The sequence below is a fragment of the Poeciliopsis prolifica genome, unplaced genomic scaffold (assembly GCF_027474105.1).
Source record: "Poeciliopsis prolifica strain line A6 unplaced genomic scaffold, Auburn_PproV2 SCAFFOLD001, whole genome shotgun sequence".
In the NCBI taxonomy this organism is placed as follows: domain Eukaryota; kingdom Metazoa; phylum Chordata; class Actinopteri; order Cyprinodontiformes; family Poeciliidae; genus Poeciliopsis; species Poeciliopsis prolifica.
The window spans coordinates 3,419,942-3,446,215 of record NW_026562376.1 but is presented as its reverse complement, the minus strand read 5'-3'; the positions used below and the strand labels follow the sequence as shown (position 1 = coordinate 3,446,215).

General features: G+C 39.9%; 1 protein-coding gene across 1 annotated transcript; it reads right to left on the bottom strand.

The window, feature by feature from the left end:
- Window positions 1–7,577: 7,577 nt before the first annotated feature.
- On the bottom strand, window positions 7,578–26,006 carry tango6 (transport and golgi organization 6 homolog (Drosophila)). The gene is made up of 19 exons (XM_055040575.1): window positions 25,849–26,006; window positions 24,606–25,029; window positions 23,754–23,958; window positions 22,839–22,955; window positions 22,121–22,265; window positions 21,358–21,464; window positions 20,708–20,870; window positions 20,075–20,142; window positions 19,313–19,425; window positions 19,053–19,229; window positions 18,851–18,977; window positions 18,173–18,376; window positions 17,880–18,023; window positions 16,881–17,300; window positions 16,040–16,097; window positions 15,736–15,894; window positions 12,294–12,445; window positions 10,724–10,837; window positions 7,578–7,816 (listed from the first exon to the last, which is right to left on the bottom strand). The coding sequence occupies exons 1-19, from the start codon at window positions 25,898–25,900 to the stop codon at window positions 7,640–7,642; spliced, it is 3,126 nt and encodes a 1,041-aa protein (XP_054896550.1). The 5' UTR covers window positions 25,901–26,006; the 3' UTR covers window positions 7,578–7,639.
- Window positions 26,007–26,274: the final 268 nt, after the last annotated feature.

Below are 26,274 nucleotides of genomic sequence, written 5' to 3'. Positions count from 1 at the left end.
GTACTGATACTGATACTGACTTAATATTGATATTATTAATATTTTGGACCGATCCGCCCACATGTAATGTTAACAGCTTGGACAATGCATTCATATTTTACAGCTTCGTGTGTTAAATAATGGAGAGAATGTAAACTGGATTGGATTTTTTCCTTTTGAAACAGGAAAATAATACAGTTTTAATTGGGTATCCCTGACGTTCTACTGGGATTTATGTCTGGATCAAGTCTGTCTTTGGCAATGAAGACGAATTAAAGGGAGAAGAGGTTGGATAATTTAACAGGCTCAAGCAGCAGCAGAGGTCTGAGCCCCAAAGGTCAAAGGTCACATCATATGGAGACTGAACATAGAGAGTTTGATTATAGGGCTGGTTGAAGGTCAAGAGGTGAGCTGGGAGTCCGACAAGACAAATGAGGAGGCCCAAGTAGATTTAACCATGGATTTACTATATCAGTGGAATTGGCACGTTAGCAGTTCAAAAATTACAACAATTACAAAATTAATTTAGAGCTTGACTTTCTTTCTAAAAGGAAACCAGAAACCAAACCCAATACAATGACACATTATCAGCATTGTGAAAGTTTAGTGGAAGCAAACAAAGCATCACCTTTGGTCTGCTGAAACACATTAATGGGGATGAATTATGCAAAATTAATATTTTGCACATTTTTGTAACTCAGTTTGGGTTTCCACAACTTCTAAAACAGCCCAAGTAGTTTAAACAACAACATCCAGCTGTTTTTTGGGCAATAAGTTAATGTTTTTTGATGGACAATGAGCCAAATTAAGAGACACTGCCTGTTACCTAGCAACCCAAACTCAGCTCCAACATGTTTGGTCAGCTGGTTTTACTTTTGTATGCATTGTACAATGGCTGCTGGAAAAGTCAAGTATTTGGTATGGTTGACTTGCCATTCAGAAACAACTTGTTGCATTCTCATTGGTTGCGCAGGAGGCTCCACTTTTGCTGTTCAGAGATGTACGACTGTGCCTCTGTTTGCAGCCATTGTGCAGCCATGTGCGAGCGTAAACGTTGAGTTGGGGGTCTTGGCCACAGTAGCTGAAACAGCTTAAAACAGCTAATCCTGACAGGAGCTCCAAAAGGTAGATTAATATCTCATTATCTAGCATTGATTTTGTTTTAAAAAATTGTGTAGCCCATAGATCTATCCTATTGTGATCAAGGAATTATGATAGTTCACGTTTAAACTTTGCAGAAACGTCACACACTGTATGGTTATTCCTTCTGCAAGAACGAACCTGAATGTGTGATGATTGACTCCATCTCCTTCCTGATTCCTTTGCAAATGTGAATCAGTTAATCTTGTGTAAGATGAGGCTTGTTCAGAGCTGAACAAGCCTGCAAACACTAAACTGTTTGATGTGAGGTAACATGATAAACCACAGTAAAGTAAAGCAGGTACAGGTTGCCACTAGGGGGCGTCTTATCAAATAAGCCTGAACAAGTCCTCTCATACAGCAATCACACAAATGAAATCACACCAACTGAGGTGGCCATGTCAGATCTTGCTATGTCTAAAAGCTTTTTCTCATAAATTTAAGATATTCTTCTAATATTTTGACAATATTTTTGTAATTAAAAATTCTCAGAGTCTGTCCCTAATATTTGTGCACCTCACAGGAGGGATGACTGTAATAAAAGCCACCCTGTGGAAATATGTTTATTGTCATTTACAATTAATCATAAAATATGGTAATTTATTTTTTAGAAAAGAAAGTGACAACAAATCAATTAAAATCAGGAATTGGATCTGATATAAAATCAAACTTAATTTTTAAGCCTCATTGCCCAGCCTTGGATAATGAGAGGAAATCTCTCAGGTTATATTTCAACCATTTTCAGAGACATTGGAGTGACTTTTTAAAGTTTTTTATGTCCTAATACATAAAAGTTTAGAGCATAAAATGGGTTGTACTTTTTTCTTGCCAGGACTTCATGTTCACACAGAAGCTATTTGGCTAATTTACTGAAAGTACTAAGAACAGCTTGTTAAAGCACATATCGCCACTTTTATTCAGGAGGGAGACACATTAAGGGATTTCTGAACTAGGACATGGCGAGAAAAATAAGGCATCTTTCCAGCAATAACAAAGAACCGCTACAAAGTCACCTTTAGCTACAGTACTTATAGAAAGTCATGGGTACATATTCTAAATCAGTGAACAAAAGTGCTGAGGCCAAAAAAATCCAAATATCCAAAATAATATATAAATATATTATTATTATATTATATTATTCTTCACTCTTTGAAGAATCTAAATTAATGAGTTCCAATAACATGGCTTCCCTTTTGAATTAATGAAATATTTCTGCATAGAATTTGAAGAGAATTGAATTTACAGTTGTAGTGCGGCCGCCATCCAGCAGAGGGCGCGGCTGGTCATCCTTAAGCGGAGCAGTTAATACAGCAACAAAAATGGCGGCCACGATAGAACGGGAAAGAGAAACGGTTCTAACGGAGTCCGATATGAGATGCAAAATGCGCTTTATGCGGTTCTGTTTTAAAATATAAACACTCACAAAGCCCCTGAAGTTGTTTTGAAATATAAACACTCGACAAGCTCCCTAATTTTCAGCTTAATAATGCTCATTCGCCAACTTTTTCTTTCAAAAATAACTGACGTGCTGCTATGGCTAGCATGACAGAAGAGGCACAACAGAGGAAAATGGTAACATGTAATAAGGATGCTTCATTTTGAGAGCTGCTGTGAGTTCATGAATGTCGTGGAGCGAAGTTTTAAATTATGAACGATTGGACAGTTATAAAAATACGGAACAAATCACGTCAGGTATCGGTTCAATACATGAAAATGCCAAATAAAGGACCATTCCGCATCCCTGTTTGACTACATTTGTTCATAAGAAATTATATGTCAACATTTTAACATGTTTAAATTACATTTTAACATGTTTAAATTACATGTTAAACATGTTTTTATCAATTTTCTTTTTCTGTTCAGCAACCTAAGAGGTTCCTGTTTTGTTAAATTTCATGTCTAAGTTTAGTAATAACAAAAAAAATGTAATACATACCAAATAATGTTAAAATCAAATGTTTTTTTCTTTTTATATTTAGCATGTTATGAAAAATGTGTATATTATGGAAAAACAGTTGACCCTTCATCTACTAATTGTTAGTTGATCGATGAGGTCCATCAAGTTTATATTTGAAAAGTCCCACAGAATGAAACTGGAAATATTCTCTTTCTGCATCACTCTGCAAACATGAACCCCCAGACCTGAACACTGTCCTGCACTGTGGTCGAGACGCTACTTATCCCAAACTTTCCATCCAGTTTGTGTCTCTGAATGCATCCATTCATCCAGTGTTTGCATCAACCTGCCAAACGTCAAACCTCATCCTGCCTCATCACAGATGTCTAATTTCACTTTTATTCAGTTTAATTAATCCCGTTTCTCTGTGTGTGTGTCCTTAAAGAAGTGCTTACCTTCCTGATCCAGTGGACCCTGTGTGTTCGTCTCCCCCCCAGAGCTCTGTCCGTCCAGCCGGGACGTCCAGCCGTCGCCTCTCCTCAGCACAGCGCTCTCCTTGTTCTGGCCCCCTCCCTTCTCCAGCTCACACTAAATCTTTATTCCAGCTTGCTCGCTTAATTCAGGAGATCCCACATCCAAAAATACAGCTGGCAGCTCAGACCGCCACCCTCCTCCTTGCCTGGGGGCCGGCCTCCTCCGCCTATCCTCCTCCCTCTAGCTCCTGGTCCCGTTCCGGAGCATGGAGACCCTCCAACCCACCAACCCTCCAAGCCGGGATTGATCCGAGACTTTCAGCCTGCAGATGATGCCGCTGCAGCTTTTGGGTTGCAGTTACTCTCCATCCCGACTCCTGATCCCAACTGCCGACCCTGAAGGATGAAGATGAAGTCGGAGGGTCAAAGAATCAGGTTTTCCTCTCTCCTCTCTGCAGAATCAGCTTCTGTCTGCAGGCTGAATCTTTGTCACTTCGTTCCTCCAGCCCCCCAACCTGCTCACTCTTTCTCTGCAATGCAGCCTCCAGCTTCCACCCCTCTCTGGCTGACTCAAAGCATCCCTTTATGGCTTTATTTGTCTTCCCTCCACCTTCTCCTCCGTTCCTCCCCGCTGACGTCCTGCAGGTCGGATAAACCGCTGCGGCTCTGGGAATCAATACTATCCACGCGACTTAATTACATTTCATTCAGGTCAAGTAGCAGGACTGCAGATAAACAGATAAGGTCATTTTAATACTAAGGTTCCTCACATCAGGATTTAACCACATTAAACACTGCAAACACAAAGTTTCACCAAGTATTTTTGATCTAGTTTCTAGTGTGAATATTTTATTACACGTCAAATATGACAAATCTAACTTACAAGTGACTTTCAGTAAAACATGGGAACTTGTTTTAGATTAATAATTTATTAATATTAGGGCTGAAACAATAAATCAGACTGTGATTAAACAATTATATCAGTATATTTAAACTTAAGCGATTAAGTCATTATTTTGATATAAATTTGATTAATAATTAATCATGATTAATTGGAAGATTGTGATTAATCTCTTATTTCAATATATTTGAATTTGATCAATTAACAACCAATTAATCATGATTAAGTAGTTTAATTGTGACTGATTATTTTCATACAAATCTGTTAATAGATCAATCATGATAACTAATTAAAATACAAAATTAGTTGATGATTTGAATAATCAATTCAAATAATCACCATTAAGAGTGATTAATCAGTTATTTCAATACAATCAAACTTAATTAATTGATTTAATCACAGTCTATTGTTTCAATATAATTCAATTTAATCACTAATACTAGATTAATCATGATTAATCATACTGATCGATTATTGAAATAGTTGTCAACTAATTTGGTAATTGATTGTTAATTGGCACAAACTCAAAAAAGACGATTTACTGGAAAAACAAAACATTCAGAGCAGTAACTGTACCAAAACTCGACAAAAAATATACATTTTGCGTTTAATTAAATTTGGCAATTTTTTTTTATCTAACTGATTAATAGTTTTTAAATATTAACGGGCAGATTATTTCACTTATAATATGAGAAAATCTCATGTTATGAGTAAAATAATCTGGAACTAGTAATTATTTTCACCAGTATTAAGGAATTGTTGACATAAAACAAACTCATATCTTGCTGAAAAGTTACTCATAAGTTAGTTTTGGTGTATTTTAAACATACTAAGAAACATAGGAATATGTGTGCGAAGGGAACTGGACTAAAAATACTTTTGTGTTTCTGTAGCATTCATGTACTAATAAGTCTTTTGCCATAAGTTGGTGGTTTTTTATCAATGGGAAGCATATTGGCATCTTAATGCATCGTCAAAACCCTGCAAACACCATCAGTGTTTCAGCTTATTAGTCAAACCAGTGAGCTGAAACTGAGGAGATTTTGGAGACTCTTTCAGTGTAAAACTCTCAACCTTTTCTCCTTTTATAGACTAAAAACTGCAGAGCCAAAATATCTGCATGTTGCCTCATTCTGAAAACATCTGCAGACTTTAGATAAGTTTGTTCACAGAGCTATTCCTGGTCTAGTTTCTGCTGTATCTCTTAATACACTTGAAATAAGACAACACTGACTTACAGGTAACTTTTCAGCAAGATATGACTTTGTTTCAAATAATTCCTTAATATGGATGAAACGTACTGGTTCCCTTGGCAGATTATTTGACTTACAACACGGGAAAATTAACAGTCAATCAAAACTGCCAATGGAACTGATACAGTTTCATCAATCCTAAGGAATTATCATATCTGTTGCTGAAAAGTTACTTGTAACTAGTAAATAACTTTTCAGCAAGAAAAGTTACTTATTTGCACTAGAAAATAAAGCAGGAATAATTGATGAGATGTTGTGTTTTTGTAAGTAAGTGCTTAGAGTAAGTAAAAACCGTTCTCAAGTCAGAGTAGCACTACTTCAAGCTATTTTTACTAAAGGTAAAAAGTAGCTGTCCCAAGAAATTACTGAAGTAAAAAAAGGATTTGACAAAAAGTCTATGCAAGTTCAGAGTAACAGATCAGATATTTAAATATTACATCATAAGACAGGCCAAAATATAACGTGGAAAGTTTTGTACTTTAAGAATGAAAATGACAATAATTTATATAAGAAACAAAAAATAACAAAATTAAATAGAGAATATAAAAGAAAAATGTTGAAATCAGTTTCTTTCAGTATGAAATAGGAACCGTGTGTCTGTCTGGTGGGTTTTTGGTTAAAATCCAGATATTTCACTCCAGTAAGAGTAGAAACACTTCATGATAAAAATTATTCAAGTAAACGAAAATGTATATTTTTTTCAAAAAGCTTACTCAAGTAAATGTAACTGAGTAAATGCAACTAGATGCTACCAGCTCTGCAGACGGAAGGATATTAAACATTTGAAGCGACTCTGCGTGACGTTTCTCTGGTGAAACATCAGAGTCTCGCCGTGGGGGAAGATCTCAGACTGCAAACAACTCAGACTGTTGCATATTCATATAGAGACAGACCAGGGGGTCAACCCTTAAAGCCCGTTAGCCTTTTGCTAAACAAACGACAACAAAAGAAGGAATTCCTCTCCGTCAGGCTCCAGACCACACATAGGCTGGTTGACACAAAGCAGCGCCGCCTTTGTTGGATATTTCTACCCAGATCTTCTCGCCATGAAGTCCAGACTTCATTGGGCTTCTAAACATCTAGTAGGAGAAAAATAAAGACACCTTTGAGTGCGAGTCTCATTCAGGCTCTTCCCGATTCATGGCATACAATCCTGACCCAGTCTTTGTTTCTTTAGATTTTCTTTAAGATTCAGACTGTTCTGCAGTCGTTACTTTTTCTTGTTAAAATTTATAAAATCTTGGAAAAGTTGTTCAACGGAAGACTGCAATTTCAAAATTGAATCTTTTTCAATTATCAAAATTATACAGAAAGGCTGAAACTTACCCACAGACCTCTGATATTTGCTTAAACGCCCCTCAGTAAACAAACCACTAACTTTTATACTTAAATCTGTTTGCAGCATTTTGTTTGAAAAGTTGACCCAGAAAACGTTTGCAGTTTTGTCCTATTTTCTAGCAACTCTTCTGCAAGATACTAGAGCTTTTTTTCAGGTCTTTAATTAATTAATATTGACTTTAAAACCTACTTGTTGCACTGGTAGATTTTTTTTTTACTCATCACATTTCCCCCATGTTATAAGTGAAATAATCTGCCAGTGAAACAAGCACTTTTTAAAATCAAAATTAAGGAATTAATGACTTCAAACAAGCTCTCTTGTACGTCTTGCTGAAAAGCTACTTATATTAGTTTGATCTTAATTCAAGTAAACTAAGATCTTTGTGCAAGAAAACCGGTGATAAAAAAAATCTCATTTTCCAAACACTGTAAAGTCAAAAATCACCTTGATGAAAACAATGCTGATTGTATTTATTTAGAAAAACAATGTCAAAACTAAATTGGCCTGATGTGAAAATATGTTAACTGGGATTAACCAAGTTATGTTTTAATTGTCAAGTTTAAAAAGTAAAATATTAAGGAGAAAAAGACACCAGTTGAAGACAAATGGACACAAGTGTCCTTTATTGTCAGAGGGAAACCCGACTCATTCCAGCTTCTACGGCAGGACGACGATCTTCTTCTCCAGCTTCTGCTCTGGGAAGACGAACCTCCTCATCACGTGGTCCAGCTCCTCCAGAGCCAGCTGCGCGTGCAGAACGGCCGCCTGGTCCGGGTCCGAGCCGACCACCAGCTTCAGGGCCCGGTACAGGTCCAGGAGGACGTCGCCGAGGACCTGCAGGAGGCAAACGGAGCAGCCACACAAACCACATGTCAGGGCTAAAGACGCTTCCTGAATTTCATTTGAACCACATTTATTAACACAAAACCTGTTTGGTCATGAAGGGACTGGATAGAAAACAGCAAATCAGTCAAAATTTACTGTTAATCTGTTTCACAAATATAACAAACTTGTGGTTCAACAGAGCATTAAACAGTTTTACAAAATAAAATGGAGTATTAGAGCCATACTAAGAAAAACAAACAAAACTTAAAATTAATAAAGCTACAAGAATAAAGTCAATAATACCAGAATAAAATTAATGAGAAAAAGTTGAAATAATCTGGGAATAAAGTCATCATGACTTTATTCTTGTAATATTTATTTTTTGGAAATTTTATGACTTCTTATATTATTCCGGCTTTATTCTCACAATACTGACTTATCTTTATCTCCACTTTATTCTCGTATTATGACTTTATTTTTGAAATATTCTAACTATTATGACGTTTTATTTGATGTAGAGACATCATATGGCTGCAAAAAAAGCCTTTCCATTGCAGTTACACCAATTTCAATACAATTTTAAATAAGAAAAAAAGTTTTTCCCCCCAAATCAACATGTTTGTATGTAGCAAATCTATTTTTATAATTCTAATTTATGCGACTTTACAGCCAATGAGAAATGGAGCTGGTATTGTTTCACCTCTATCAATTTTTGTCCATCCGTCCATCTTTGCTCTCACTTCTAAACCATCACTCTATCCTGCCCTACTTTGACCTTTGCCCTATTTTTTTAACTTTTCCCACATCCCTGTGTTGTTACAATCCAGCTGGTTCTGCAGTGATGACAGGACTTGGACCAGAACCGACAGCTGGAAGACAGCAGGAGCCACAGCACACCTGAGCAGTGAAATAATTTCAGCCTCCATATTCAAGAAGACGAGTCACTCGTTGCTATTTAAACTGAAACTTTAAAAACTTTTAGTGATACTGAAACAATTCTTGACCCATGAACATCAGAACCTTCAGGTGACCAAACATGCACATTTTTATGAGTCTGCAGGTTTTTTTTAAAGAGACCCTTTAATTTCAGTTCAGCAGGAAAACAGTCAATATAATGGAAGTGAATGAGAGATAACTTGTGAGCTCTCAGCACTCTGGGTTGATTTAACAGAAAACTGTACGTCCTGCACCACCGACAGACACATTGGTGAAAGTAGAGACAAATACCTACGTTTTGATATATTAACTGTGCATGTGGAAATAAAAGTGTGGGAATGAAATTAGTTAAAATAAAAAAAATCTGAATATTTTTCAATAATCTGAACATCCTGTGAGAAAAATCTGGATATAAATCCATCAAACTTAAACTGTTATTGTGTGAAAACTGTAAAATGAATTAAAACCATAAATCAGTCAAATAAAGACCAAATTTCCATCAGCTGTTTAAACTTTGAACGAGGATTTTAATGGAAAGGATGGCAGCGATACGGAGCTTTAGTGCTTTTACTTCTTTAACCAAAATCCCGTCAATTTCATCTTATTTTGTAAACATGTTAAAAAATATCACCACCAATATGGAGAGCCAAAAGGGACAAAATAAAAAGCTGCATCATTAAATTATTAATTAAATGTGCCATGAAATAAGTGTTTAATTTAAATATTTAGATAATTTTTAATAGACTATATAGTGCATTTGTAAATCAATGAAACAAAACTTAGAATAACTGAAGCAGAATAATAATTAATGCATATTTAATTGCTTCATCTTTCCTGCTCCTTGAAATAATTTTATCTATAAAACTGATCTGTTGAGCTCCACCAGTTTAAATTATTTAAACATATATTTATTTCATTGTACATTTATTTAATAATCTAATTTCTTGTTTAATTTTTCCACTTTTGGCACTCTGTACACCAACATCGCTGCACATTTTAACTATTTGCATGTTCTTTTTTCCAATGATAAAAAAAGAATTTAAAAACTTTAAATTTGTAATTGCAGCAACAAAGTTTTGGAAGTAAATCTAAGATTAGATGTTAATTTGAGCAAATTGACAGAAAGAGTTGAAAGTTTCTCAAAGTTTGAAGTGAGTTTTTTTTTTTTTTTTGAACCTACTGACCTAAAAGCGCCAGAGATGCAGGAAACAAGAAGAGGTCACGCTCAGGTTTCTGACCCCCAGGCAGGAAACAAAAATAAAGGAAAACACAAACACACCTGAGAGACCACCAGGTGGAAAATTACAAGCTGCATAAACATCCGTTATGTTGAGGAGCTGCTTTGTAAATCTGGCAAGCAGAACAAACAGCGAGCGACTCAGTTTCACCTGCAGGTCAGGAGGTTTCCTCCAAATATGAAGCCCCACATCAGGACAGAAAGTTTCAATTTTAGATGATAAATCAACACAAAGCAGCTTAAAATCATGAAGCAGGAAGAAAACAACAGGTTTTTACAAATAAAAACCCAGAAAGTGTTGCATGTTTACCTTCCTGAGTCAATATCCTGCAGAACCAGATTTTAATGCAGCTTATTTCACTTCAGGTGAACTTAAAAGTTTAATAATCTAATGTTATCTACATGTTTTTAATTGTTTTGCATATATTTCTGATACATTTCTTGCACAAATTGCAAAAATATGCATTTATATTTATACAGTTTTCCTTTTTTTAATCTTATTCCATATTATTTATTTGACTTTTTCTATTATTCTATGGTTTCTATTTGTGACCTAATTTGTTCTCTAGTGCATCTCTGATGTTAAAGATAATCTGGGTTCAGTGCGAAACCTCACAATCTTAAAGAATCATTGTCTAATTTTTAGTGCAAAGATATTCACACTGGAAACTAGACACAGATACTTGGTAATATTTAGTGTTTTTGCCGGGTGACGCGGCGTGTTGCGCTGCAGAGTTTGTCACCTGGGTGGTTTTATCGCTGAGGCCTCTGAGCAGCTGAGCGACGACGTGGACGGCGGCTCTCCTCACCTCGGCCTCCCGCTCCGTTTTAATCAGCGCAGTCAGACACGAGCTCAGCTGCACGGAAGAAAGAAAGAAGCAAAAACACATTACCACTAAATATTCACAGCAGGAAGAGGCAGGAAACCATCAGGAATCAGTAGAAATGAAAGTTAAACCTGTGAAAACAAAGAATTTACAACAAATTCTGAATTCGGGGTGTCCAATGTGTGGCCCCAGGTCTGACTTTGTTTAAAAATGACATCGTTTCATAAAGAAAAAAAAAAAAACCCAACAGCTCCAGTTGATACGACAGATTAAAAAAAAAACACTTTGTACTTTGCGTCAAATGTTTGCAACATTTTTCTAAATTTTAACGACATTAAAGGGAAGCATCTCTTTAACCACTGTTGTCCAAATGGGAATTATTGAGCTGATTTTAATTCATCATGTAATTCATCATCTGTAATAGCAGTAGAGCTTTACAGTCTGACAATATTTTACTCCCTTTATGGCACTTACATTTTTAAGAAGTACTTGTACACAGTAGTATTTGTTTTGGTGTTTGGTGAACTGAAACTACTCTTGAGTGTTTGATATCTGTAAAAAAACAAAAAAATAAATCAAACAAACCGAGTAAAAGCTGTAAAAAGTATCAGACTATGAACTTCCGTTGTCAGTGTGAAAAAGATCACAGGTTTGTGAATAAGAGTCCTTCCTGTTCATCTGACACTGAAGCTCATTCAGCGAACGCGGCTGAATGAGCCGCAGATCTCAGCAGAGCCAGTCGAGCCTCACAGTTTGTGTTTGAAAACTATTTTTATATCGCAATAACATTTAATCTGCAGCAGATTTTTCCTCAGAGGGACACAACCTTTACTCAGTGTTTCCAAAAGTTGGGGTGAGGACCCCACTTTGGTCACAACTCAACATTTTTGGGGTCTTGAGCAGAAAAATCTGCACTGCAAAAAATCTTTTAAAAAAAATCCCAGTAAGTTATTCTTTCACTTCACTGCAGAAACACAAAAGCTTACCAAGTATTTTTGTCTGGTCCAGATAACTTATTACACTTGAAATAAGACAAGACTATCTTACAAGTAACTTTCAGCAAGACATCAGTGATTGTTTTAAATAAATAATTACTTAATATTGACTTAACAGGGTTGGCAGATAAATCCACTTATAATAAGACATTTTTTCCATGTTATAAATTAAATAACGGAAATAGTATTTTTTTCACCAATAAAGGAATTATTGACACAAAACGAGTTACTTCTAGAAACTAAATATACTTGGTAAGATTTTGTTTTTTGCCTTTTAAATAATATTTTTTGTATTTTTGTAACTTTTCAGTCCCTTGTGAACAACAAATGTTTTAGTTGATTTATACTTTGACATGTATAGCAGAGTTTTAGTCAGACTAAGCTGCAAATATTCTATAGAACAAATACAGATAATAAAACAGATTTTTATGAGAACATTGGAAAAGCATGATTGAGATGTGAAATATATAAATTTCCAGCGGCGTTCTCACTTCGTGTGCCAGCGGTCCCAGAGAGTAGTCCAGTCTCTGGCAGAGCTCCCCCAGGTTGGACAGGCTGCTGGCCCGGACGGTGTGGTCCGGATCTCTGGTTCCCTGCAGGAAGACGCCCAGCAGGGGGCGGCCCAGGTGCGGCGCCAGTTCCCCTGGAGGAAGAACATGCAGCGTCGGGCGAGACTTTTTCAAACCAGATCCCATAAAAAAAACACTTCAAATGTTGAATCCAGTTTGGTATTTTTGTTTTCTTTCTGTTGAGTTTTTTTATACGTTGTCGTGATTTATGAAGACATAATTTAGTTTAGTTTGATGAATATGACAGTACAAACTACCTGTGTGTTTTGAGTCACGTCGTTTAAATTGTTGCTGTGTTTTGAAGTAGGGCTGAACAATAAGGCTGAAAAACGTATCATGACAAAAGCATTTCATATGAGTAAATATCAAAAATTGAGAAGTTTGTTATAAATATGTGAAATGCAGCCAAATTGGTGCTGTGACATTATGTGTTTTATCCACAGTTTTCACTTCATGCTGCTGTTTTTTACATTTAAGCAGTTATGAAGAATAGAAGCGAAACTTTAAACTGCTGCTGCGCACGTTTGTTGCTAGGTAACCAAAGGAAGAGTGAGTTGCTAGGTAACCAAAGGAAGAGTGAGTTGCTAGGTAACCAAAGGAAGAGTGAGTTGCTAGGTAACCAAAGACTGAGTGAATTTTTTGCACAGCCAGACCTGGGCTGACCCAGGATGCTCTTGGGCTGACCCAGGATGCTCTTGGGCTGACCCAGGATGCTCTTGGGCTGACCCAGGATGCTCTTGGGCTGACCCAGGATGCTCTTGGGCTGACCCAGGATGCTCTTGGGCTGACCCAGGATGCTCTTGGGCTGACCCAGGATGCTCTTGGGCTGACCCAGGATGCTCTTGGGCTGACCCAGGATGCTCTGGCTGAAAAGCAGGCCTGATGGTTTTTGCATTAGCACTTCCAGCCCGGTACCACCTGGATCCCTTGACCCCTGAGAGCTGCGGCTCCAATCGGGCTAGCCAAACCGGGTTGGAGTTAGCTGTTGATTGGTTCATTGGCTGTGGAGGCGGGATAAAGACCAGATTTCTGGGTCAGAGGAGCTCTATACTATCTCGATGGCTGTCATTTCAATATATTGCATCATTTCAATATATTGTTCTCTAAAAAGGGGGAGAACAATGCAAATATTTAGGAAGTAAACAGATAATCAGTGAAGAATCCAAGTATTAAAAAAAAGACAAAAAAAAACATACAGGCTTCAAATAAAGTGATCAAATCTTTAAAATGGCTTTTAACATTATGATGTTTTGAACCAACTTACTGGCATTCAGCCATCATAATCTCACCCTACACTGGGATTACAATCTTCAGGCAAAGATTTTTTTTGAACGATCAGAAGTCGGCAAGGCTGTGAACGAGCTGGCTGCGAGTCCAGCTCAGAGACATTCAGATGAGATTTGTTTTCTGTTAAATGTTAAGCTGAGGTAAATGTTTCCCTTCGCTTCTCCGCTCATGAGCGCACTCAGAATGAGCGGGACGGAGAACCAATAAGGAAACTGTCCTGCAGTCGCCGGGGAGGTTTTATTGTCTCTAGTGGCCTTTATTTGATAGTTAATTGGCATGAAAGTGGATAATGAGAGAAGGAGAAGACCTGGGGCAAAAGGTCGCCAGGCCGGGAATCGAACCTGCAACAGCCGAGTCGAGAACCAAGGCCTCCATATGTGGGTTGTGCTCAACTCCTGCGCCAACACAGCACATCCCCTCCTCAGTAGCTTTAGCAAGAATTCAATTTACATGACGTATCCTCAATGCAAATGACCAGTAGGACCAGTAGGACCAGTAGGACCAGTAGGACCGGGTCGGATGGAGCCAGGCTGGGAGGAATGGGCAGTGACCCTTGCACTGCGGGGTCCACACTGCAGTGCAAAAATGGTCAAGTCTTTTCTTTGCCTACATTATTGAATATTAATTATGATGTTAATCACGTCTATTGCGATATGTATTGTTCTATCGTCCAGCCCTATTCTGAAGTATGGATTATGAATTATTTGAATAAATAAATGAATTAATAACAAGCTCTGTTATGACATAAACTTTTATGTTCCAGATTCATAAAAAGCTTGAAAGACGAGAGCAAACTTACAAAAAAGCTGCTTCATTTGAACATTTCTGACGACTTTTTCTAGTTTATCTACTTTTCAACCAACACATCGACAGTTCAGCCCATTTCTTTCCTGCACAATAATCATCTCACAAGCATCAGCAGAAGCTTAAATTCCTCTCCAGTCAGAGGAGATGCTGTGTTTTGCTGCGTTCATTTATGTATTTTTCTGACTCAGCTCTGGTTCTGTGTGCCAGATTCCCATCATGCCACTTTCCTGGGACAATCAGGGTGTTTATATCCCTGCATGAAGGTTGGAAGGAGCTTCAGTTTGCCTCTCGGACAGCTGCTGCGTTTGACTCCAACATCCCAACCGGCCAAAATGTGTCTTTTTGGCCAAGCTGTGATTTTTTTAAATAGAGGTTTTCTTAACCGACTGGACGTTCAGAGCCTGGTTTTACGTTTCTGGTTTGTTCCTAGTTCCTGGCAGAGAAACTTGCAGACCCCTCTGTAAGAGTTCTGCATCGAAAGTGTTACTAAGTGAATTTGTGGTTGGGTTTGGGCATCGCTGTAATGAAGGGTCAGTGCTGTGTTTGTGTTTCCGTCGGTCAGTTGGCCGCGGAGCCGCTTGGCTGAAGCAGCTGCAGGCGACTCTGTGCTTTGTGTCGTCCACCAACACAGCTGGTTCCACAGCCAGCGGCTGAATCAGCCTTACTGAATCATTTCAGTAAGGCTGTATAATTATATCGATTCTACGATATTTATTGATTTTTCCACCCTTGAAAAGAATCAATTTTTCATCCGCGAGCATCGATACATTAAACCATAGGAATCCATAGGCTTATATTGTGTTTTAACATGTCTGGTTTGTGACAGCGTATCAACTTGAGCTTAAAGTGCACATTATAAACTACACACCAGTTTTTAAATTGTGATAATAGGCCAAGTATTTATGCTAAAATAAGTAAACAATATTTTCCTGAAAGTCAGAGAAATGTTAAGAACCGTCTTTTCCAGTTATGTGAGAGGGAATTAGCTTCCAAACTTAAAACTTGAACCATTAGATTCTTATTAGCAACTAACAAAAAACATCAGAGACTGAAAGTATGATGAGATCCTGGCAGGTTGAGAGGCAGCGACTCAGAGATCCAAGCAGGGGAACGTTTGGATGCGACTGAAAAACCTCAGCGCAAAAACCTTTTAGCAAAATGGTTTATTTAAATTGGTGTGTATCCATTAAGTAAATTGTAATGTTAATGTGAGTCAATTAATGTCTCATTAATGGACTGAAACAAGCGAGCCACACAGACTGACACTCACCCATCGCTCTGCTGGCCCGCATCAGAACCTCCCCCACCTTCAGCCGGGTCTCCAGGGAGCGCTCCTGCTTGGACGAAGGGAGCGACGGGCCGCGCTGGAAATCCTGGAGGAGCCTCTCCAGGATCTGACCCGGGTAGGAATCAGCCAGAACGGCCAGACCTGAAAGCAGATCGGACTCAGTCTCTGCTACTGTGAGCTGAAAGGAAGCTGGAGGTGATATAAAGCTAACAGCTGGTTGAAGTAACCTTAAAATGACTCCATATACAGAGAGTTATAAAAACAAACATGAGAGCGGAGGCGTCACCTTGGATGGCCGACAGGTAGACGAACGAGTCTTCATGCTCCAGGTTCTCCAGGAAGAGCTGGACAGGACACGGAGAGTCGGGGAATTATGGAGATCCAGACCGAGGATCAGCCAGTCAACAAACATCAGAGAGAATAAAACAGATGATTGATCCGAGGAGAACCGAACTGGAGAGGAAAATCAATACCGGGGGTTTCTGCAGCATCAGCAGGGGCCTGGAGCTAAAGGGAATCCCTAAATAAGGGGCATCTTTTCCTTAACAAGCCCCCAGGAGGGCAGCGGCGTCCCACTGAGGAAGACTGCCTCATGCATTATGAATGTCCCAGGAGACGAGGATGAAACGGGAAACCCGCTGATACTCGAGTTCGGATCACAAGGCAAACAAGAACTCTTGAAACTAGGAATTACAACCTGGAAAATTTCTGGATTTGAATCTGGAACTCAACAAAGGTTCGTTATCGTTACTTTTAACATTCATATTTTAAAAATAATGTTTTATTGTCTCAAATTAAATATTTCAGTTTTACAGATTTTCATATTCAGAAAGTCATTTTGTTTCAAACGTAAATGATATTTTTTATCTTGAAAACGTTAAATATTAACTGGCTGTGATTTGGTGGGAGGAAAAGTCACAGTTTTTATCGGAACGTTCTTCTCTGTGTTTTTGAATCTCCTCTCTCACCTGTTGTCACTACACTGTTAGCCGCAGTACAGAACCGCGATATCCTGATCCCCCTCCAGAGGAGAGAGGCTCACAGGTCAAAATGCGATTGATCTGCATGATGTAACATTAATGCGTTAAAGACTTTATGCTCGTTTGTGTTCGTCAGTCTCTACGAACCGTGAGGACCTTCTCCTGAGCCTGGACGGCCTCTGGGTGTCTGCGCTGCACCATCCGGGTCACAGCCCTCAGGGCGACCGCTCGGGTGGGCACGTCCGGGTCGCATGCCTCCAGCAGCCAATCAGAGAGCGGTTTGTCACTTGGATCACCGGATCCAGATGGCGGACCGGGACGCCTGCTGGCTGGCGCCTGCTGGTTTCTTCCTTCGCTCTTCGCTTTGCTGTTCTTTGTCGTGTCGTCGGGGTTGCCACGGCAACGAGCAGCCTCAGCGAGGTCTTCGGGTCGGTAGGCGCCGCGAGTGGCGATGGCGGCGCCGAGGTTGGACGCCAGCTCCTGGACGACGACGTCGGGATGCTGCTGGGCCAGCGCCTCCAGCGGCCGGAGCAACTTCGACATGCAGGAATAATCCTGAGCGCTGATCTGACGCGGCGAAGTTAGAAAAAAAACAGGAGATTAATCAACTGCTGATAAGAAATGCATGTTATTGATTAATGATCTAAAGTTGATCAATCTTAAATATAAAGTTGTAAGCGGCTATTTTCTTAAAACCTGAGTCTTCTGAGGGTTGGCAATCAAATAGCAACTGTTTTTCAGTTGGTTTTAATTTCCCATACAATTAGTTGATTTCTTGCAATAAGAGTAAAAAACATCATACAGTCGCCGGTTGTGAAACTAGTAACAAACGTGACATATTTTTTCAAGCGTCATCATCAAAACACATCAAATACCATAATTATAATATTAATAATAAATACATATCATTCTATCAGCTGCATTCAATACTGATGCTGTGACATCTCCGCCATCTTTGTTTTTGGTTCAAACAAAGATGGCGTTAAGGACGACCAGCGGTGCCCTCTGCTGGTTGGTGGCCAAACTACAACACTGAAATAAGATCTAAGCAGCTGCTATTAGTTCATCAATTGGAGCTAATTTTACCGTTTCTTGGTAATTAATCATAAGTTGATTAATTCCATGAGCGGTTTGAGGGATTTGTACCTGAGGCGCGGACAGGAGCGTCGCCACCAGGCCCATCCCCATGCTCAGCGTCTGGCTCTCCACTGGGTTCCCAACACCTGGCGCCGAGGTCCCGTCCAGCCCGACGCAGGCCCTCTGGAGCAGGGACACCATGAAGTCCACAACCTGCAACCAGAACAGATACATCTTGGCAAAAGTTCTGCCCATACATCTCTTTTCTCCATCCATCTCTTTTCTCCATCCATCTCTTTTCTCCATCCATCCATCCTCATTTTTTCCCTTCCTCGCTCTCCATCCATCCTTCATCCTCTGACCTGTGAGGTTTTCCTCAGCAGCTGCTCCTGCTCCAGACTCTCCACCATCACAGCCAGCGCCTGGAGCAGAGTTAGCTTCTCTGCTTGCCTCTCAGCTCCACCCAGCACCTGCTGCTCCACCTCCAGAAGCGTCATGGCCGCCACATCCACCTCCTCTTCGTCCTTCAGCTCTTCATCTAGAGCAACCGCCCAACCAGTCAGCTCCTGCAACAAACGCCATGTCAACAAAACATTTCTGCATAACGGAAATGACCAAAGGAAACGCTTCAGTTTTTACTGATCACATCTTAAAGAGCGAGGCGAGTCTTTATATTTCCAAACAGAACTGAAAAAACCCCAACGGACCCGGCTTGGACTGTTTCTCCTTCTCTGAAGAAAAAATGCTTCAGTTTTTCCTGGCTGCTTACAAATGCCCGAGATTCGTCAAGACTCTGAGATTAACGTCATTTTTTTTGGAGATTAAAGTCAAGATTCTGTGGGGAAAATTATTTTTGAGGAAAAAGTCAAGATTGAAGAAAAAAAGTCATATTTATGAGACTAAAGTCATATTTCTTAGATTAAAGTGATATTTCTGAGATTATGGACAAAATTCTGAGGTTAAATTTCATCGGCCTTAGTCCTTTGCTGTATGCTGGAGAGTTTCTTCTCTCTGTTTTTACTCTGCGGTCCTTTTGGTACCTGCAGCAGGTTCAGGAAGAAATCCCCGGGCAGGTCGGAGTCGCTGAGTTGGGCCAGCAGCTGCACCAGACACTCCAGTCTCCACTGCTCCCCGGACAGCGTCTCGTACAGCTCCTCATCCTCGTCGCTACGGTCACAGCAGAAAGTTACGCCGAAAGCTAGAGACCGCTCAGATGACTACAACTCAGCTCTGCGTCGCCACCTGCAGGCCTGTCTGCAGACGAGCCTGACGCCGCCGCCGCTGCCCGCCGTAAAGTGGAACGCCGCCGCCACCTCGTTCCTGCGCTCCCTCAGGCCAGAGAGTTGCCTGAGCAACAGGAGAGACGCAGACGTCTCTGAATGCTTCAGGAACCAGAGCAGGATCTCCTGACAGGGGGCGCTGTGGCGCACAGAGAAGACATACGATTCATTTCTACGTTCGCTGCGGAGACGCAGCAGAGAAGATTTCCAGTTAAAACTCACCGCAGATGGGAGACGCTCTGCTTGGTGAAGCAGAAAAGCGTGAAGATGACGGGAAGAACGTCCTGAAGTGGCGCGAGGAGCGTCGGAGACGGACTGTTTCCAACGACCCAGATCTGACCCACAAAAAAAAAATGTCAACAATGTCACCCTGAAGCATCAATAATCACATCGAACACTGTATATAGATGAGATACTTTATTTTTCCCTTTGGCATTTTCCAACTACCACAAAGGACTCCTCTGTCCTTTCTACAAAAAAAACAAAACATATTTTATTGTTTACATTTGGAAATGTTGCCCATCCGCACAATGCTAGAGGGCAAAAATAGACTTTTCTTTTACTTGCTATGGGTAGCTGTGCTGCTGCGGTAGATCAGTTAACAAAATGAAACCTGAAGATGTAGGTGTTATTAATTTAGTGCAGTGTGGAAAAAGAAAAACGCAGAAAAACTGTTGAACAATAACTCAAAACCACTCGTGGTATTCTTTTCTCTTTTTTCTCTCCCTGTGTCAACACTACATGCAGACCAACTAACTCACAACAGCTCTACTAGCGTATCATAATTTAACACCGAAAATCACGCAAAACATTTCCCACGCAGCATTACATTTTCAGACTTAGGATTAATTGTGCAATTATTAGTAAGTGATCGCGGCAGCTGATTAGCTGATTTTAACTCCTGCTCTGCTGATGATATGTGCCGGAGTTGGTGTGAAAACTAATTTTTTAAAACATAAAAAGACTTTTTTCAGACTGTTGCACCTTGTAGACATCCTCCAAACAGCGAGTGAGATCCGACTCCTCCACAGCGACGTGCGGATGCTCTTCACCTGCAAGACAAACACAAGAGACGGTGATGAAGGCGACGGCTCCATGCAAGAGTCAAGATGGAATAAACTAGAATATAACTGAAAACCCCATTTATCACTAAGAAAAACGCATTACGCATATTAATCACCAACATCCTTTATTTCTGTTTATTATTGTGATTTTCCACTTAGACTTAATGAAAACGTGACATTTGATATCAAATCAGTAAAAATATTTTTTAAAAGACAGAAGCATCACCAGAAGGTTCTCACCCTCAATATTTAAAAACACTAAAATATGATTTTTAGTTTTTGTACGCTGGCGGTTCGCTTGAGCCTGCAGGAGGGAGTCATCCTGGCAACCAGTCTCAGTTGTTACGTTGTTTACTTGTTTCGCCTTTATTTCTTTAAGGCCATCATTAAATAGGATCCAAACTTTTCCACAACGCTAACAGCAAGTAGGTGATGTTTGTTGGATTTTTTTAGCTACATTGAATGGACCCCTCTGAATATTTAGACGTTTTAAACTACCAATTCTTCGTTACCGTATTTGAACATCAGGCCAGATTGAGGACGTGTTACTGACCGGAAGCCGTGATGCATTGGTGTAGCGGGGCTAGCAGTGAGGCCAGCAGGTACTGCTGAGCGAAGGTGGGCCTTTCCTGGACCATGGAGAGCGCCGCCCTGGTGGCGACTCGCTGGAACTGCTGAGCTGTCAGTTTGTCTCGGAAATGCAGGAGGTCAAGGATCTGAAAAGCATCGATTCGTTTTAGCCACAAATATTTATAAACAATATTAAAAAGGTTGCAAAGGACAAACTGAGACAAATAAAGGTTACACAGGTTTGCAGTACAATAAACAGAATAAACAGTACTGGTGGAATGAAAAGCTTTGAGGGATGTGTCTTGCTAACCGCTGCAGGATGGTCAGCAAGGAAATTGGATGGATATTTCTGAGAAGGAGTAGCTGCTAGCTATAGTAGCTAATGAACGAATTAAGGAAGGTTTCCAGTGCAGTCTGCGTTCCATGCAAGTCTGCGTTCCTGCTGACCAGCTGATCCAAACCGCAGGCAGGTATGAGGGATGGGGTAAGTTATAATGAGGTTCAGGTGCAGCAGTCTACCTGCACCAACAGCTGGAGGAAAAGGATCTGATCAGCAGAAACCCTGAGTCTGTTCCTGCTCAGATGGACGACCTGCTGCCTGCGTCACCCTGCAGAGGAAACCGTGATGCTGACCTGAGGACAGACCAGCCTGAAGTATCCGTCTGCTGAGGCCGACTGCTGAGGGCAGGCCGCCAGGATCCGCGCCACTGCGTCACATTTCCTCCAGTCCGAGTCGCCCCCTGCAGGGGGAAAATGGAAGTTCAACCAGGAGAACTAATGAGCGGTTTACAGAAGCAGCATTCATCATTCTCATTTAATTCCTTTAATTCATTTGCAACTTTTCCCTAATATTTAAAGTCATTGTGGCATTAAGCATGCCAAACATTTAAGAGTTCCAGCTTGTATCCAATATTATTGATCTAATGTAGCTATTTAATATATCTATCTTTCTACATATATTTAAATGAATTTGACTAAATAAAAATTATGCATTTATGACAAGTACAAACATACATATAGCTAAGTAATAATTTTTTATTTATGATATGTATATTTTTAAATATAGGGTATATATTTTCTTCTTTATAAATGTTTGCCTTTAGTAATTATATATATATATATATATATATATATATATATATATATATATATATATATATATATATATATATATATATATATATATATATCCTTGGTTATTATATGTAGAATTTTCCCTTTAGTTATTTTATTTTTAGTTTTCCTTTAGTTATTAAATATATATTTCTTGTCATTCTCATCCACCCTCTGGGCCCCCCAATGGTAAGAGTCTAGCTCCGCCACTGGAGGAGAACCTGCTGGATTATTTGCACATTATCTGTACATAATCTCTCCTCCTGTTGCTCCCCCTCCTCACCCGTTCCTCCCTCCAGGACGGCTCTGACGACCGCCTGCACGCCGTTGGGCTGCATCAGACGCTCAGACAGCAGCTGACCGCAGAGGCGCCTCAGCCAGGCCGGCGCTGATCCCAGAGCAGCTCTGGAGCTCCCAGCTGGACCTGACTGGAAGCAAACAGAGGAGAGGGATGTGAATCCAAAACCAGCATGTAGGAGCATAATGATCCATGGAACCAACACAAGTTTCATCAAAGCTCAATGACCAGGAAAACAAGAACTACCTTGAAAAACTGGAGAATAAAACATGTTTTCTTGCGAGTTTTGCTTTCTTTTTTATGATTATCACTGATGCTATTATTATGTTTTATTCTTATTTAAATGGAAGCTCATTTCCTGCACTACAATAATGCTTTGGACAAAAAAAGGTCAAAAACAACCACAGTTTGAGGAGTTTGTTGGTGAAATATAAGTTTTCAACTTATTTTTACTGCCATCATGTGGACAAAATAGATAATTGCAGTCATAAGTTCAATATATGTCAGGATTTTTCAAACCAGCAGAAAAAATTTAATGGAAAGTTTCAAAATCTGATGAAGAATTTTCAGGTATGATATATATATATATATATTTAAATTAGTGGGTTAATTGTTGCAGCCCCAATATATAATCAACATGTGATGGACGATTCTGTTGTCTGCACAACAAAAACAACATTTGGGTCAGAACGGGAAGCGGCACCTGTTTGGGTCCACCTTGCAGGACCAGCAGCTCCTTGACGACGATCGGCTGGTAAACTTTTCCAACCAGATTCCTGAGCGCCTCTTTGCACGACCGACACTCCTCTGTGCTGAGTGGCTGCATCAGGGCAGAAAAACAGAAACTAAAGCAGCAGGACTGAAACGCTCTGGATTTGGATTTATCACAACGAGAATTATGATGCATGTCTCACATCAATGATTTACAGGGGGAACATCATGTAAAATCAACTTTTTGGAGCTTTGCATCGTGTTATAATGTCATTCCCTCATGAAAAACATGTTTTGTTCTGATTCTTTCATGCACGCTTGATAAAAATCCTTTGAATCTCCATGGCAACCGTTCAGCTGTGCAAAATGCCTGGTTGGACGTAGCTCCGCCTCCAAGACACAGGTCCTCCTCAGAGCTAAACGGTGAGCTAACACGATTAGCAACGCCTGGTGGAACTACGCTCATTATAGAAACTACTACTCAGTAAAACGATGGTAAAAATGTTAAAGGGTTAATGGAGGAGAGATATGATCATTTTCTGAAGGCAGCATTTCAGGAAGAGTAGGAGCTTCTTAAAGAGACAGAGGTCCAATATTAAATCAGGATGTAAACTTTCTTGTAAACAAACTTTTTATAACAATTGAAGGTTATAGTTATTTGACTGTGGCATAAAATGCCATGATGTGTCTGGAAAACACATAATACCGTCCTTTTAGAAGCTGGATAAAATGCAACATGACTGTTAAGACTGCAGATCGGACAACTATCAGATCTGATTCAGTTACACATTTGGAAGTGGCAGAGATCAGGGTTTTTTTTTTCTTTGTGAAAAAGCCAGATGAAGGTGGCATTTGGTTAAAAAAAAAGTAGATTTGGGTTGCAGCAGCATGTAGAAGGTAAACCCACCCTGTGGTCCTCTCGGTGCGGCTCGTAGCCCAGCTGGCACAGTGCTGCCATCACGTCCCCCAGATGCCTGCTGAACACCAGGGTGGCAAGAGTCGCCAGCTCAGCCACCTGCAGCAGGACTCTGGTTGTGGTGAGCAGATGGCGACCCGCTGGGGGCGACGCCTCCCTCCGGATCAGCTTTTCCACCACAACACCGAATGCAGACCTAATTAAACAATCATGAAGTTTAGAACAATTAATCTGAGGGCAAGAGAACTTCTGACTCAACTAATTTGGCTCACATGACAAAATGTTTGGGTTTCAAATCTGGCTCAAACTCCAATTCAGAAGGTGTAAAATTTCTGATCACTTCGATTTATTGGTGGACGTTAAAAAAACTGTCAGGATGCTTGGAAATGTTACTTTTTCTATTGTTATTTCATGGGGAATTTTTATTTAAATCGCAATTTTTAATAATATTTTAAAAAATGAATAAAATTGTAATTTAATTAATGGAATTCAATACTTATTTAATTTAGTAAATATCTGTAAATCTGAAAATATAATTAAATGCAACTGCTGTTTTTTATTATATAAATTCCTTATTTTTTATTTGTGAAAATGTTATTGTGCTCCAGTTTTTTGTTTTGTTTTGAAACAAACTTCTTGTTTCAAATGGTGATGTTTTCCAGAACAATATTTGTGTTTGAATCCTGTGCAATGCTGTCACAGGCATACAATTACTGAAATTTTTTTTTTTCATTGTTAGTATCACAAAATATCAGGATAAGACTCCAAGTCCACATCACGCACACCTAAAAGCTATTGTCCAAACGCCAGTAAAGTCAAAGAAGAAGAAGAAAGCCGACCGACCTGCGGCCCAGTGGGACACCGACCCCGGCGCTCAGGTACGGACAGATGCCCAGAGAAACCACAAACTGTAGCGCGGCACCCAGCGTCTTCTGCTGGGAGACGCTGAGGACGTCGGGCGGAAGCGGCGGCGCCATTTCCGCTGTGCGGAGGCTTCCTGAAGGAGGCGGGGCCTCCTGAAAGCGTTTCAGCTCCTCAGTCAGGTGTCGGGTTAAGGCGAGGAGGAGCAGGAGACACTCTTGGACAAAGCTCCAGGTGACATCATCTGTCTCTGAGCTGTACCAGTCAGCTTCGCCCTTTGTCTCGTCCCTGAGCCGCGCCGCTCGCTGCAGGCTGCCGTCGCTCAGAAGCCGCTCCAGAAGGACGGACCTGTTGGCCCCCAACGCGGCATGGAGGGCCTCCTGCTGGGACGGCTGCGCAGACGCTTCTGCAGCCGCAAACGCAGAAGATCAGCTACTGATGTATTTAAATGTGCTGTACTACTGGAAAGTTATTAAACAAATCTGTAAGTCAGTATATTTAAGTCTCTGTTTAAAAACAAAAAGAAACTTTTTAAGTCAAATCAGCGCTGTTTTTCTGTATTTTCAAAGGTGACTTATTTCCCCCCCCGTTACTAGCAGAATAAAGACATAATTTCATCAGAACATCTTAAAATTATGAGAATTTCCAGGAAAACGACATGTTATCAAATGCATCATGAGGAAATATACAATAAATAAATTGATAAATACTCCAGTCATTAATCAAAGGCAGCTCTCAACATATGGGGTTCCAGCCTCTATTTAAAGGAACTCAGTCTTTCGGCAGTTTTGGTGTTTTCTGGAAGTTTGTTCTAGATTAGAGGAGGATTAGAGGACTGAATGCTGCTTCTCCATATTTGGTTCTGGTTCTGTGGATGCAGAGTAGTCCAGAATAAGAATAAAAACTCAAGTCACTTTGAAACAGTTTTCAACTAATATAATGACAATGGCGTAAGAATCCAAGTATGCCCTCTCAAAGATCAATACGCTGTGATTTCTAATGAAGTCTAGAACTGGCATATATTATGCAAAATAAATAAAACTATAAATAAATTGGGTTACGGAGTCTCTGCAAACCAAATTATTCTTCAAAAATATTATTCATTAGATTCAGAGAAAGAAACAGGCAAAACTATAACGTAGGACTTTTATAAACAAAAACTACAAACTAACAAAATGTACGACAGAATGGACACGAACCGCGTGATAAACCGGCTGAAACTCACCGCCCAGAGGTTGGGTCAGGATATTCATGGCGTTCAGGATCTCGGAGGTCATCTCGGACTCCTGGCTTTCATCACCGCTCCGACAACAACACGCAACGGTTTTTTATTTCTGGTATAAATCCCGCAACACCAAGCTACACGCTGCTTCGGCTAAAAACATTTACTGAACGGATGCTTGCGTTTGACGTCATCACGCAGCGCCGATCTGAACGGGAAATGATTGGCTGACACTGCGGTGCCTTTACTGGACAGCTGGAAATGTCCAAAATGTTTTTGGTTCAATTTAACGTGGATATCAGAGCCTCCATTTAACTGTCTACAGTGAACCTGGTATGAATATTGTGTTCAGAAATGGCTATATTTCCTCCATTTTTTAAATGTATTTATTGTTTTTAGAAAGCTTTTACTGTTGCCTTTATGGTCCAA

Bases quoted from the DNA above. Each gene is read 5' to 3' on its own strand.
- tango6 (XM_055040575.1), bottom strand. From the start codon at position 25,900: ATGACCTCCGAGATCCTGAACGCCATGAATATCCTGACCCAACCTCTG. The intron at 20,871-21,357 runs GTCAGCATCACG...GATGCTTTTCAG, and splicing joins TCAGGCTGGTCTGTCCTCAG to ATCCTTGACCTCCTGCATTT. The intron at 19,426-20,074 runs GTGCAACAGTCT...TTTGTGGGTCAG, and splicing joins GTTTGGAGGATGTCTACAAG to ATCTGGGTCGTTGGAAACAG.